The sequence below is a fragment of the Clytia hemisphaerica genome, unplaced genomic scaffold, assembly GCF_902728285.1.
Source record: "Clytia hemisphaerica strain Z4C2 unplaced genomic scaffold, Clytia hemisphaerica genome assembly, whole genome shotgun sequence".
NCBI lineage: Eukaryota > Metazoa > Cnidaria > Hydrozoa > Leptothecata > Clytiidae > Clytia > Clytia hemisphaerica.
In genome coordinates, this window is record NW_027103948.1 from 132,148 (window position 1) to 147,915 (window position 15,768).

General features: G+C 35.5%; 1 protein-coding gene across 1 annotated transcript in view; it reads right to left on the bottom strand.

Moving 5' to 3' along the window:
- Window positions 1-5,810: 5,810 nt before the first annotated feature.
- The window catches only part of LOC136810006 (neuronal cell adhesion molecule-like), a 32,590-nt gene continuing 22,632 nt past the window's right edge, over window positions 5,811-15,768 (bottom strand). The window contains exons 11-19 of the mRNA XM_067066577.1: window positions 13,844-14,143; window positions 12,583-12,870; window positions 11,986-12,084; window positions 10,662-10,853; window positions 10,046-10,222; window positions 9,602-9,628; window positions 9,389-9,452; window positions 7,621-7,908; window positions 5,811-6,847 (exon numbers count right to left, since the gene is read on the bottom strand). Coding sequence (XP_066922678.1) covers window positions 6,499-6,847; window positions 7,621-7,908; window positions 9,389-9,452; window positions 9,602-9,628; window positions 10,046-10,222; window positions 10,662-10,853; window positions 11,986-12,084; window positions 12,583-12,870; window positions 13,844-14,143 — 1,784 coding nt within the window. The 3' untranslated portion in view covers window positions 5,811-6,498. The remainder of the gene's footprint in view (window positions 6,848-7,620; window positions 7,909-9,388; window positions 9,453-9,601; window positions 9,629-10,045; window positions 10,223-10,661; window positions 10,854-11,985; window positions 12,085-12,582; window positions 12,871-13,843; window positions 14,144-15,768) is intronic.

The following is a 15,768-nucleotide window of genomic DNA, read 5'->3' on the forward strand; positions in this document are numbered from 1 at the left end:
ATTTATCCTGGAAGTTTGGAGTGGTTAGAGAGTAAATGAATAAATGAAATAGACTTACCTCGCCCTATAGTCAAACATTGTCCACATTTTTCATTGAACACCAAACTGTACGGCCAGCATGCTTTGCAAAACGCTTCTCCATTGGAACAATGTAAAAAATAATTGGGATAAATCTTTAATGCGTACATACCATCTTTCCTAAGACTTCCATCATGCAAGTTTCGACAAAGTGAATCAGAACCTGTAAAATTAGAAAAATCGTTAAATCACACTCGTGTGAAAACTGATTTCCCAGGGCGGGACTCGGTTCGTTTTTCACACGCGTGTGAAAAGGTAATTGACACCCTATAAGTTTACACCTTGTCGAATCAACTATCAAACTAAACGCTCAATCTGCAATGACAATCTGACTTAATTCTTCTTAAATTTGAGGTGTTTTAGTCTGATGCTTAGTTCAACATCGTGTAAACACTAAGGGTGTAATTTACGATTTCACACCCGTGTGAAAAACGAACCGAGCCCCACCCTGGACAATCAATTTTTACACGAGTGTGATTTAACAATTTTTTCCTGTGGCATTTATAAACAATATGTTATTCAGCCATCAGGGAAAATTGTGAAATTTTCTGCAGGTTACAAAGATTCTTGGAAATGGTATTGAAGTTGAAAATGCAGAGGGGGTTCATTCTTGAGTGGTGGCCCGGGGGTAAAACTAGGTTTGCGAGACGTGGTGGATACGTCCGAGCCGAAAATTAAAAATCGACCCTTTCAGAGAAAAAGTTTTGAAATTCTTGTGAGTGATTTCTGTCAAAATTTTGGGCGATTTTTTTCCACAATTTGGTCCAAAATTGCGACTCTATTATCGATCTATGTGATTTTGGGAACCTTTGAGAGACTGGCTCGAACATACCTATCACCTGTTTTGCCTAAGTACCCCAGGGACTGTTGGTGTCGGTTTTTGCATGAAATTAGGATTCAAGAAATCTACCTCTTCAGTTTGCAGCTCTGCATGTGATTCAAAGAAGAGCTTTACGACAGATATTCTGACGACGGACGCGTGCTCTTTAGAGATGGGATATACTACCTATGGTTTTGCAGAGGTCTGCGATTCAGACTAGAGAAATCAGAAAATGAAAGTGTAACTTACAAGGGATTTTGATTGGAACACTTGTTGCTCTTTGATATAATCCTGTAAAAAATATATTGTTTTAGTAACCTGCTGTACTTTTCCACCTGAAGCTCTTTGGATGTTCTTAACTTTTTATGGGTTTTAAGGGTTTCAAGCCTAAAAATGTCGACATACCTTGTCTAATTCCGTCATAGCAACTGGTCTGCAAAGTAGTCATGAGTAGTTAGAGTAATTTTTTTAACAGCTTATTCAGAGGGTTTTATCTATAAACATTTTAAAGACCAGATAGTTGCAATGACGAAATTATACAAGGTATGTCGACATTACACGAAGTTACGGAGTATGTTCATATATTTGTTGTCCTTACTTAAAAAATCGTACATAGAGAAAACTTACCCAATAGAAATAAAAACAAAAATATCAGTCGCAAAGCCATTGCATCACAATTGCCAAGAAATACTTCTTGCTATAAGAGAATCTAATAAGTATAGCGAGAATTATGTTTCTCTGTTTAATGCGATTAGGTGGGAATATTTGTCAGTAATGAGCTACTGTAATCTCCTTAATTGATATTTACTTGATCTTATAATTATCTCCTGTGTGCCATATCTTTTGTTCTGTTGGCAGAGAATACGCATTTAATTCTGTTTATGATATTAAAATACACCTCATTAAAAATCACTGATCACTTGTGGTATTTTGTGGTATTGAGCAATAACATTGTTACACTCTTTCATTTTCAAAGTGAAAAACAAACTTATTGCAAAATCTCGAATTCGCTTTCCCTTTGACTCTCATTAATCGGCTAATTTACATTATTTTAGGAATTTTAACGAACTACCGGGCACAACACAAAATAATGTTTCGTTTAAAAGTTTCGTTTTTAAATAAGAGTGATATCGTTTGCTTAATCATCAATTTTAATTCACAAGCTTTTTCACGTTGGATTATGACGCGGATATGGAGCAATGTTTGTCAGAATAAAAAAAAGAAAAACATATGCTTATATCAGCATAATATAACAATAGGCAGACACTGTCCTGATATGAAATATGTGTCTGATATGAAACGGGAACACTTATGCAAAAATAAAAGCTTTAATAATTGTTTATCTTTGAATTTTAGGAACGCATTTTAATCATTGAAATGTCTTAATTTTGGCCAAGCCTTGTTATAATTTTTTGACATCTTTTCAGCCTCAAAGTAACATATTTTTACATCGTTGGTTCAATATATTAATTGCTACCAATAAGCTAATAATTACTTTGATTAAACCATAACAATTTCTTTTCAAATCCTAGATCAGAATAAATGAAGAATGGATTTCTCACATTTCATTCTCAACACCTATACCCGTTTTTTTTTTTTAACTTAAGTCTTCAATGGTTAAAATATTGAGAACAAGTTAAGAACATTTTAAGGCTTGCAGACTCTAAAATACCCGGTTTCTTAAGAAAATAGACAAATTTGCTCTAAAAATGGTGAAAATATGAGCATATAAACAACATTTTTTAGCCTCAAAAATCTGAAAGTTAAGAACCCGGAGGCTTCAAAAATTTTGAATATTCTTATAAAAAAACTTGTATTGCTCAACACCAATATGCGCCTTGGGGCATCTTGTGAAGGGACAAATATTTCCCGTGAGAAAATTTTAGTTGGTGTCATAATTTTCACAGTGACTTTATTCTTTCAAAGTGATATAGATTAAAATCAAAATCTAAAACCTTCTTATTTTCAATCTCGGTTACTCAGTGTGCCAAACGACAAAATACATTACTACGAACAGTCATTGAATGCTCAAAAATGAAGTTGGTTTATTGGAAACTTACTTTCTTCATTTTTTTTTTCCAAATTGCTATTGTAGCGTCTGAAACCGATAGTGGGCAGAACTTCAGAAAAATTTGGGAACATTAATGCCTGAGCCTACTACACCGGAAGAAAAAGATACCTCGGGATATTTATCTCAGTCAAAAGCAGACGAAATCGCCAGAGGACCATGTTTTGGAGTCACCAAACTTCGCAACCTGAAAAATTTAAAGACATACGTCTTCGTAAACGATGTCGACGATTCTTAAAACGTTGTTTTTCGGTTAAAAAGTGGATTGATGTCAAAAAGAGGTTCAGAAACAAAAACTTGCAGCAACAATGCAAAAGAATGCTGAGAAGAAGAAAAAACAAAACCAGTGTAAAACCGACCGAGCCGTCAAAGTCAAATGTGTCAGTCACCTCGATGACAAAATTAACAGTTCGTACAGATTCCATTACAACCATACAAACCTCAAAGCCAGAATCTATATCGGTCACATCAACGGCAGCTGTACCAACATCCACTCCTAAATCCATCGAGATGGCTTCAATCGAAGTGTCCATAGCAACAATACCTCCACCAAGAGCCATAGCAACCGATCTTTTTGCTGAAGGGCAGCGAACAGTAAATCAATGTTATTTTTTGGCACATGATGAGCAGGGCACGTTATGTGTTACAGAAAACAATTGCATTACATACACCTATCCAATCTTTGAATTACACTGCGTGTAAATAAACATATGTTAAACTGTATATGGTGTGTGCTATAGGAGTAGGTGATTTATAGTAATATAGAATGTTACAAGAATATATAATAGCAATGGAATGGAAAAAAAATATTGAAATTTAATTAAGTATGGTGACCAAAGATTTCTTGAATTCCTCTAGGGTTGGGATTCTAGTAAAAAATAAGATCCTAGCTTGGCTAATATGTGAGAGTTCTATATAAGGCATATGTTCCGATGTAGCCCACCGGTCATTTGCTAAAAATAATTCTCTCCGAAATAAGAAATCTCTCAAATCTGTATTTTTTTATCATTACTGCTCCGACATGTTCAATCCTGGGAAAAATTAGTTTTCTTGAATTTAAAATTCGAAATATTGGAAATAATCGGTGTAAATTAGGCATTGATTGACCGTCAAGTTGTCGATTCAAGAATGCGGTCTCTCGAAAAAGATTCGCAATTTAAATAGAAAATTGAGACAATTATATTCTCTCAATTATTAAGTATTAAATACACCTTTTCGACCGTAGTCGCGCGGGCATTTTTTTGTCCGCTTTATCCCACTAGAACCGTCCCAGTCCTTTTTTCGCACCTATATACAATAGAAAAATGCGTCAAAAAAGGACTGGGACGGTTTTAGTGGGATAAAGCGGACAAAAAATGCCCGCGCGACTACGGTCGAAAAGGTGTATATTGCTCCACAATTTATTGATTTTTTATTGTGTGAAAAGGGGAATATTTCACGTGAGAGAATTTTAGTTGAGGTCATACTTTTCACATTGAAAATTGCTCCACTTAATAGATAAATTAAAATGAAAATCAGAACTTTCTTAGTTTTAATCAGTCAAAGAACATATACTACGTGGAGCCGAACTGAAAGGAGGTTGATCTCTAAAATGCAGTTCTATTGGAAATTTTCTTTTTTAAGTTTAATAATCGCCATTGTAACGTCCCAGTCTAATCTTCAAATCGAAGTGTCCATGGCAACATTACCCCCATCAAGAGTAAAAGCAATCGATCAAGCGATGACTGGAAAAACGCAACAACGAAAGATAGATGATTGTTATTTGTTGGTGCATTATAGGCAAAGTACGTTATGTGTTACAGAAAACAATTGTATTACATACACTTATCAAATGTTTGAATTACACTGCGTGTAAATAAACCTATGTATGTTAAACTGTTTATGGCGAGGGGTAAAATATATAAAGCGAACGATTGTATAATAATAAAGATTGTAACCGGGAGTATAATCCACTGGACGAAATCATAGATTGCCAAGATGGGAAATTTATAAAAAAGTTTCGACATTTCCTGAGATTTGAATGTCAAAGTCAAATTTAGATATACTTTAATCGTAGAAATTTTAGCGAGACTAATTTTAGCGTATATTAGCGAGCCAGGAAAATCTTGATTTTTTTTGGATTTATTTTATCGAATCACGGTTTCAAAAAATTTCGCGTGGATAAATTTTAGCGAATACTCGTATTACATTATTGATTGAATTCGTTTTCTAGCATTTTTTTGCACTGAAACCCTTTCTATTGATAAAAATGTATCAAGGCAATATAACCAGAAATATTGCGTGGATAAATTTTAGCGATCTAGCGATTCGGCGTGTTTTAGTGAGATTTATTTTAGCGAAAACAGGGAAAACTCGCTAAAACACTAAAATTAGTCTCGCTAAAATTTCTACGATTAAAGTAGTACTTCAATAACAATTTTATTTTGGAAAGAATAATTCAACATTTAACTTTGTCGATAACTATTTTTAGAAAATGGCTGGGGTCAATTACCACCCTTGAGAGTCCATGGCAACCATCATCGACGTTTTTAATTGGATGTTATTTGATGCGAGTTTCGATATTTAGAATTTTCGAAAAATTATAATTTTAAAAATGATTTGCAATTTAAAAACACTATCTATATCCACACTTGTTATTTATAAAAAATGCACGCTTATATACAATGAATTGAAATTATAAAAGAATTATCACATAATTTATAGTAGTAGAAAATTATTAAAAAGTAGAGTGATTATCAGAATCAACTTTTGACCAAAACTTTAAAAGAAGCAACAGAACTTGACGTTTATGGCATTACTACTGGTGAGGTCAAAGTCGATGTTATTTAAGAGTCTCACAAGTCTCACTTGTAATGAGTATTAATATATTGGCCATTTTGGGTAATTTAACGTGTTTCAGAATTTAAAGCTCGGGCGTGGATTGTAATTTCAGTACTTCAACTGTGTTTCATCGGATTTTTCAATTTGAGAGGGGTTTTAAGTGGCTTAGAGGCTATATTCTCAGTCATATCGGAACATTTTTGGGCTTTTAGATGCTGAGATTCTAAGGTGTCTTAAGTCTCATGTTAAAAATCACAGTTAAAACTCTACTTTCCAACCGTACTTTAAAGCAATTAAAAATCACTTGCGGTTTTAAAGTTTTGAGGGAATCCCCCTTTTGTGCCAAATATTGTGGCGGTGATTGTAGAAATGTCTCCCAAATTTACATGAATTCAAATCTGACCAAAATGGCCATGTTCCAGAAATTCAATACAGTTGAAAGAAAGCGACAATCAAGGAATATAAATGGGGGCCATAAATGACATATTGAATTAATCATATGAAATCGAGTGGTTATACTTCCTATATACCCACAATATATTCAGAACCAGTACTTAGTAAGGACATTTGAACCGCATGTTGCTTTTCCATCATAAATATGGATAAAAAATCAATAGATTAAAAAAAGGTTTTTACTTACTTCATATAATTGACCGAGAGAAGATAATTAGCTTCTGAAATATCAATTTTTGTCTTTTGAATTTCAAAAGGTTCAATATTGAGTATCATAGTTTCTTACACCAAGTTCACCGTGAGGTAGCGGTACAATATCTGCATACCGTGTCTCTTGCCGCCCTCTTTGTTTGGTATGCGGTTGCTTAGCAACACGATCATACATGTCACCAATGTCCAGCCGACTAATTGAGGACGTTTCACTACTTGGAATGTTCGTTGAACGGCTATTTTGCCATGAGCCACTCGATAAAGAGGTTGAATAATCTGAAGACTGTGCGCTCGCTTGATGGTTGACGTGTACCGTTGCAGGAGGAAGAGGATCTTTTGCAGGTGATTTTGCAATTTTGATGGGCGACATTCTCAGACTAGCAGGTATCTTGGGATGTCTTAACAAAAGAAGATGAAACAATAGAGCAAATAGCGATATAAGTAGGGGGGGATGTTATTTTGCAAAAATGGCATAAATTCTTAGCCCATTTGTCAAACCCTGTGGTACCCTTTTCAAGGTTGCCACGGGCAGGGTGCCACCTTGGCTCCGCCAGCAAAATCGAAATTTCAAAAATTTTCAAAACATAGTGAAGTGACCCCTCATTTGAAAGGTATTTTCATGCTGGTTAAGAAAATCAATATAATGAGGTTGAATAACACTGTCACAAAAAGTAATTTCCAACAGTTGGCAAAATTTTGAGGATTTTGCTGAAAATGCAATTTTTTGATCATTTTTCTTAAGTTACTTCTTGTGAGAGTGTCTTTCACCCTTACAATATTGATTTTCTTAATCAGCATGAAAATACCTTTCAAATGAGGGGTCACTTCGCTATGTTTTAAAAAATTTTGAAATTTCGATTTTGCTGGCGGAGCGGCGGTGGCACCCTACCCGTGGCAACCTTGAAAAAAGTTCCACAGGGTTTTTACATGAATTTTTCTTCTTTTTATACCCAATGGCAACTTTTGACAAATGGGCTTAAAAAATTAGTCCTAACATCCCCCCCTAATATAAGAGTCAAAGAAACACTTAAATCTCGCAACGACTTGAACAGTTTTCTGGTCCAATAAGAGAATCTAAGGCTGTATTCGCTTTTCTATTGAACTAGTTCCACCTTGTGGTTCAAGTGATGAGATTCGACTTTTGTAATCCGAAGATAGAAAGTAAACCAACCTTTTATTTTTGTTCATTCCTTTTAACCGCACCAAAGGTGATAAATCAATACTACGCCCTTGATAAGGATCAACACAAGAATAAACCGCCCTATCACCATCACTGCTTACTGAAGGCGGTGGGCGTGATTGGGGAGTAATGGGACGGGCGTAATCTGGCTCTATGGAGCTTCCATCAAAAATATCATTGACAGTATTATCATCCCAAATGAAGTCATCGAAATGTTGGTCTTTTTGCTGTTGGTATTCTTTGAGTACCACTGTTGAAGTGATCGTATTGAAACTACCCCTTTAAAAGGCGAAAAGAAATTATTTATATGCGTCGTAATTGAGTGACTGGAGTTTAAGAGCACAAAAGTTCGAAAATTGTGTAAAAAAACCAGTGAATGTAGGCTCCATTAAAGTTAAAGTCTCAGGCTTAGTAAGGAGTCTGTTAAATTGCGCGCCTTCTAAAAAGTGCGCGCCTTGCGCTCCTTCGCTCCTTGCGCGCCTTAATCTTTTTTGCGCGCCTTTGCGCGCCTTCTTATTTTTGGCGCGCCCTAATTTTTGCGTGCCTTATAATTTTTTACGCGTTTCTGATTAAACAAATGTCTTGAAAAGTTTCTGAATGCCTGTATAATTTGTTGCAAACCCGTTGCAAATACAAAGAACCAGACACAATGCTTTTTCTTGGTTATTTGAATTGAAAAAATTGGACATACTTTTGGGGATACATTTTAGACTTTTCTCCAAATTATTAGAAATAATGTGCTAAATTTTCATTTAAAAAATTCAAACGAAGTTACAATTATGGTTGGTATGCAGGAGCAGGAGGACGAAGCCTTCCTGTCAGCCCCATTTTCGATTTGAAATCTTCATTTTTAGCCTAAGTTGATGGAAATGAAATGCACTTTCAAAATCAACACAAAAAGTTGCAAATTTAGTCTTTTTGGAGAGATTTTGGCCATTGAAGTAAAAAAAGTGCCAAAGTTTTCCAGAAACTCACTTTTTGAGATTTTAGCCATAATTTTAAATCAAAGAATAGAATCGAATTTGAACAAATAATAAAATGCTAACTCGTAAAGTCCGAATCAAAAGATTTCTTCTTATGACATTTTACAAAATCAATAACAAGATCGAAATACAAAAGAAATGACAGCACCGAGGTGTGCTTTAAAAATCAAAAATCAAAATGGCTAGTCGAAAAAATAACACAAGTTACTCGGAACCATTTGGTTCCTTTTAAATACTCCGAATGGTCAAAATAATCTCCTATGTAGTATTCTACCGTTACAAAACCAATTTTCATACATATTATCCTTTTGCTTCTGCATACCCAACCATTATTGTAATTTCGTTCGAATTTTTTAAATGAGAATTTAGCACATTATTTCTAATAATTTGGAGAAAAGTCTAAAATGTATCCCCAAAAGTATGTCCAATTTTTTCAATTCAAATAACCAAGAAAAAGCATTGTGTCTGGTTCTTTGTATTTGCAACGGGTTTGCAACAAATTATACAGGCATTTAGAAACTTTTCAAGACATTTGTTTAATCAGAAACGCGTAAAAAATTATAACGCGCGCAAAAATTAGGGCGCGCTAAAAATTAGGGCGCGCCAAAAATTAGAAGGAGCGCAAGGAGCGCAAGGCGCGCAATTTAACAGACTCATTAGTAAGTCTTACTTTGAATAAAATTTCAACCTCATGTTTATGTAAAAAACTTGCAATGTTCTTTTTTGTTTCGAATAATGAGCAGGTTTGACTTAAAAAAGGACAATCTCTACTGTACCTTCTTTTCTTAGTAAATTTATTGCCAACAACTTGTTCTTGCTCTGTATTGTTATTGCCATAATCTGAAAGTTAGAAATAAAATGCATATTATGATGAGCAAACCCGCTAAAAGTGCGCGACCATGGTAAAATGACGCCTTCACAAATGAAACAATAGTGATATCTTTTGGTATCGTTGACAGAAAAAATATTGAGCAGGTGGTATCACTTACATGGGTTCACCTCCCATCGGTTTTTGACTAAAAGTAAAGAAAATGAGAATTTCATGTTGTAGAAAAGGAACCTTCTTATTCTTAACACCCGCAAACCTTAAAAATCCCGATCAATTTTTCAAGTTTAAAAAACTAAGAGTTTTAACTGATACTTCACTTAGTGTGGTCGTGTTACAAAAATACAGGCTATTTGTAGAAAAAAATAATATCTAGCTTAAACTTTCTCCAGACCTTCTCTATAGGATGCCTATGCCTCAAGAGAAAATCCCACTGGTGGAACATCCCTTTTTTGGGCAATCTCTTTTTTCCCCAGGCAAAACCATAAGGTCGAAATTTTTTGAAAAGAAGATGCAATTTATGGTCAATTTTAGACCAAAATGTGGCGAAGTTTATTGGAGCTTTCACGTAAATAAAAGCAACATTTAAGATGCAGTATCTCCTCACCTTTTTCTTTCTTGTTGAAATACCAACGTATGCAACAGATGACAAACAAAGCCAATAACAGGAACACTGCCAAAGCTGACACAGCCATTATCACCACCAGATATTCACGATCTAACCATGATCTTGATCGGCTTGGAATGGGCGGAGAAAGGGTGGTAATGGGTGTCGGTAGCAAACCTGGAGTATAAGGATGCAAACACAACTAAATACAATTGATGCTTTAAATAATTATGACGTGCTGCAAGCAAAGGAACCGATTATCACGGGAAATAGCTTGTCATAGCGCATTTAAAGAGCGCATTATTCAGTTAAAGGTTTTATTTTTACATAAGTGTTTCCGTTTCATATCAGACACATATTTCATATCAGGGCAGTGTCTTGCTATTGTTATAGTATGCTGATATAAGCAAAAAAATTGTTTTCTTTTCCTCTTTCTGACCAACCTTGCCCCACATCCGTGTCAATCCAATGTGAAAAAGCTTGTGAACTGAAATTGATGAGTAAGCAAACGATATCACTCTTATTTAAAAACAAAACCTTTAATAATAGTCAGTTGTAAATGGAATCAAATAAACTAAATTCAAACAAGATTTTTGAGCTAGGAAAAGAACATTACCTTGGAATTCTTTACTAATTGTAATATGGATTCCGTCACTTTGTTCACCGAATCCGACAGACGTTTGCGCAATGACGTGAATAATATACGTCGTATTGGAAGTAAAGTTTGAAGAGTACACATGAGTAACATTTGTCATGTAAACTGAGACTTCGTTTGATTTTTTATCCGATGTGATTGACAGCTTGTACACTGAAAAAAGAGAAGAACTTTTGATCACACGCTTCTTGTCTTTAGTTCGAGTATTTCTAACAACAGACAGTGTATGCAAGACCCGGGGGGGGGGGTAATAGGGTTGCGAGCTGACAGGAGGGGTGGCATCCGACTTTCGTCCTTCGGACCCTTACCGGGACTAAAAAGGGGGAAAACAAAGGAAAATTTTGTGACCCTAATTGGGCCAAATTTCGAATCAATTATGACCAAATTTCGATCTTTCAGGTGGTAAAAAGTAGAATTTTTCCTATTTCCCCGAGTACCCTCCATTTGCCTAAGTACCCCCCCCGGATACAAGAAGATGCACAAATTGTTTGTTTGTGATAAACTGACGATATTTGATACACCTATCAAACCCTTAAAACAGGAGGAGACTGGAAAACAGTTTGCCAGGAAAAAAGAATGTCACTGCTTTTGTATTACTGAGAAACTCTAACCCATTCCGCTTACACTTTTAAGGGTTGCATAAAGAATACTTCACTACAGACAAATAATAAAACCCTTACATTGAGATATATGTAAAGGCATTGCACGTTTTTTTTATAAGAACACCCAAAATTTTTGAAGCTTTTGGATGTTTTTGACTTTTTGAGTTTTAAGCCTAAAAATGTTCTTAACATGTTCTTATTTTCGCCATTTTTTGAGTATTTTTGTCCATTTTCCTAAGAAATTGGGTGTTTTAGAGTCCGTGAAGCTTCAAAGTTTTCTTAATTTGTTCTCAACATTTTGGCCATCGAAGCTTTATGTTCTTATATAGTTTGTTCTTATAACAGAAACGTGTATGTAGGGTTTGAATACTCTTACTTTCTACGTGAGTAGCGCAGTCCACTTTGCTTTTCATACAAACGTTGGATTCAAAGTAACAATTACTGTCAGAATTTGAGAAATGTAATACGCGAAAACAAAGAAAGTGCTAGATTAATCATAAAAAAAACATCACTTTTACAGGAAAGATTAAAGATTATTCCTTAGCCTTCGGTTAGATCTCATTTTCCTTGCCAGAAGCACTAGACTGTATTAATTATACGTTTATTGCTGCAAACAGTCAAACCTTTGGAAGCTTAAAAAACTCAATGGAAGTTTGAAACAAAGAAGTTTGAAAGATTCTTACACTCGATGACGCCATTTTTTCTAAGAGGTGGTTGCCAAGCAATATGAACGGTTGTTATGTTGATTTCGGTTGCCGTGATATTCTCCACCTTTCCTGGGACTTAAGAGAAGAAAATCGACTTATGATTTTGGTGGATTTATAAAGCTTTAGGAACGCATTAGATATTTTGTTTGTTTATATTAGCACAATCCTGAAAATAATGTCACCATCGAAAGCAGCACATAAAACTTTCCCAAATCTGATTTTGAACAATACTACATTTAAACTTGTAGCAGAACAGTCGAAGTCTACAGTTCTCAAATATCTCTTCGAGCCGAGCGATAATGTCGATTCCCAGGATGAATTCTCAAGCTACACAACTTCTATCTCCTATCTCGAACACGAGTTTCAATTCTTTATACAAGTTCGAAAATATCTGCAATTCGAATTAAAACAAATCGATCTCTTTAGCTTGAAAGTGGTGTAAAATACTCCCTGCAATTCGCATTAATCTAATTCAAAGAAGATCTCATGTCCCTTGAAAAACCAAAATTAAATTCAAATTAAATTTCATTGCGAGAGTTGACGGTAACCATAATTTACAAACTCAAAGAATACCTGAAGGCGCAGTAGTGATGGCAAATGGACCAGTGTAATTGCCAAGTCCAACATGGTTTCTCACTGCTATCTGCAAATCATACACAGTATATGGTAAAAGATTCTCAAATAGAAACCACGTATCTAATGTATCCATTTGATGAGATATTTGGCTTGAGGAAACCAGGCGTAGATGGATTCCTTTGAATTGGCCGTACATGGTTTCTACGTTGGATAACTGATATTGGATGACGAATGACGTTGACGTGAGATTGTGGATTGTTATGTTTGTAACCATGGCGACTGGTGCTAAAAAATGAACAAAAGCAAAAATTTCGAATATGGTTTCCGTTTATGTCGTGTGCTCAAGAATGTAAACCTTTTCAGACTGCAGTCGTTAATGTAACATTGATGACTTTTCCAAGAAAATGTACTTTTATGATGAGAAAATAGTACAGCTGTTAAGTGTTTAATTAAAGTAATTGTCTTCTTATGTTCCAGGAACTATATAATCTCACAACAGATCATCAATTCTGCGCATACCACGCTCTGCTTTATAGGGGTATGGCGAAGGTGACTATCTGACTCGGTTGTTCAGCTAAAACATTCAAAACCGCGTTGCCTTTTGCTTGGAAACCAAAGCGACTGCCACCGGGTTCTAATGTTAATATATTGTTTAAGTACCTTATCGGCCAAAACTTAGTCGGCCTTAATCTTAGTCGGCCGTAATTATTAGTCGGCCCTAATTTTAGTCACCTCGTCAAAATTTAGTCACTAAGGGCCGACTAATATATAATGAATAATAGCGGACGAAATAATGAATTGTAGGGGACGTAATGATGTGGTATTTAAAAAAGTTGGTTAAGGAAAGCTTAATTATAAACTTTAAATTTGGCCGAAATTTTTAGTCGGCCCAAATTTTAGTTAGCCCTAATTTTTAGTCAGCCCTAATTTTAGTCACCAAGCCAAAATTTAGTCACTTAGGGCCGACTAATTGGTGCGACTGTTCTGCTTTACCCAATCAGCGCGCTCAAAAGCTCATTCAATATTAATCCCAAATCTGGACGAAAAAGATCAGGGGTTCACCAACACGGGAAGATTCTCTTACGAAGCCATGATCTGTAGAGTGAATACGTGCCAAACTCGGAGTATCAGAATCTGCTCGGAAATAAGGAGCTATAGAAAAGGCGTATAACATTGCAGAAATTATAGTTAAAATTATAATTTTTGTTTTAAGCTTATTGACGACTGAGCGAACAAAAGGCACAAGGTTTATACTAACCTTCCCCTGCCGTTCTCACACGGACTTCATCCGAGAATTCGCTCCACAATACATCACCTCTCCATTTGTTACCAGCCCTCATTTGAAAGAAATACATCGTAAATGGTACCAAACCATCAACCACATGATCATGAAGTGTGAATTCAACCTTAGCACTGGCGATAGTTAAGGTCTGGCATACATTAGATGATATTTGGTAGAAATCGATTGGGCCGTTCGGTAAAGCGGGTGAACGCCATTGCAACGTTACTGATCGTGAAGTATTGTGGGTAGCCAGCAAATGTTCAATGCGTGATGGTTCTAAGAAATCAAACAAACATTTCATTCAATATTAAAGCACACTTACAATTCGAGATAAATTTGATACTGGTAAAAATAGGCCATTTTTATGAAGAGTGAACCTACCCCTTCAAATTTCTTTTCTAGGTTGCCAGTTTGGTAAAAACTGGATAAAAAGAAACCATATGACAAAATGAGATAACAAGCAAATTAGGACTTTTCACAGTCGGAATAATACCGGAGAAATTGCCACATGTCACCTTGGGACATTTCAGTCAGTTTTTTCCGGCTAAAGTTATATAAATAGTCATTTCTCGAGCTAATTCTGGATGTAGTTTTCTGAACAGAAAGCAAAAGAATCGACCAATTTGGCCCGGTATTTAAGAAAATCGGGGAGAGTTTTAAGGTTCAGAATTAAGATAGCGAGGTTAAGCAAGTGTTTATTTAGACTGTTCAATGTGATATCGTAGGCCTTAACCCGTGCTTAACCTCGCTAAAGACTGCCATGACAACTAAGAATTTGAATCTTTTATGTAAACCTGTCCTGGCATGTCAATTTGCAAACCGCACGATCACATTACACATTAGTTTGTAGATAAGCAACAAAAATTATCAAATTTCAAAATTGAAAAGGGTAAATTTTAAAGAAAAGATGAATTAAAGATTTAGATAAAAAGACTAGCGGCAAATGTATAAATCCCTAATTTACATGATTTAAGAATTTATTTCAATTTATTTCGATAAATTACTAATTCAGCCGCCGAATTAGTTCTTAACTCGAGTTAAAGGCATTGTTCCTATATAATTGCTTATAAAAAACACGTTTATTTACGTAAATGAAGTCTCTTTGTTTGATGCTCACCATCATATTTTTCTCAATAAAGTCATCACATTAAGAGAACGACCAAGGTAAAAAGAAGTTTCATTTCTGGTTTTCATACAGTAGAAAGTAAAATGTCTAACTCTGTGACCAATTCTTTCGAAAATTATCATTGTCCAACTAATCCTATTATTGAAGATCTTATTGATTTTTGGAAATACTGGACTAGCCTTGGCCCTACAAAATGGCTGCTTATGTCAGGTGCTTTGGATCCTCCGACGGCTGTCAACATTTCAAAACGACGTTCTAGAGCCAGGAGTGGGTCTTTCTTGCCTGGTGTTGCGAAGGATATCGCCAACATGGAAGATGCTTTGAGGGAGAGGAATCTGTTCAAGTTCAACACAGTTAAAGATGACCGGCTAACCAAAGAAGAAGCAAAGAGAAAAATTCGGGAACTGTTTGAAGCATGTGGTACAGATTTTACTCCAATGATCTACTATACAGGCCATGGCGAGACTAACACCGGAAATTGGTGTTTTCACGATGGTGTTTTAAGTTTGAAAGAGTTGATAACGCTTCTACCAAAACAAGCACGAGCGCCGACAATTATATGCGATTGTTGCTACAGTGGTGCATGGCCGGTCTTCATTCATCATCATTCATCATCATCACTTTATTGGCTAAAAGTATTGCCCAACATTTTCACAGCCTGTGGCAGAGATGAAACGGCAATCGATTACGCAAACCAAGGCGGTGAATTTACACTTTTTGTAAATGGTAAAAGACAAACTACAAGCAAGGCAATAACCTATTGTTATATCAAACA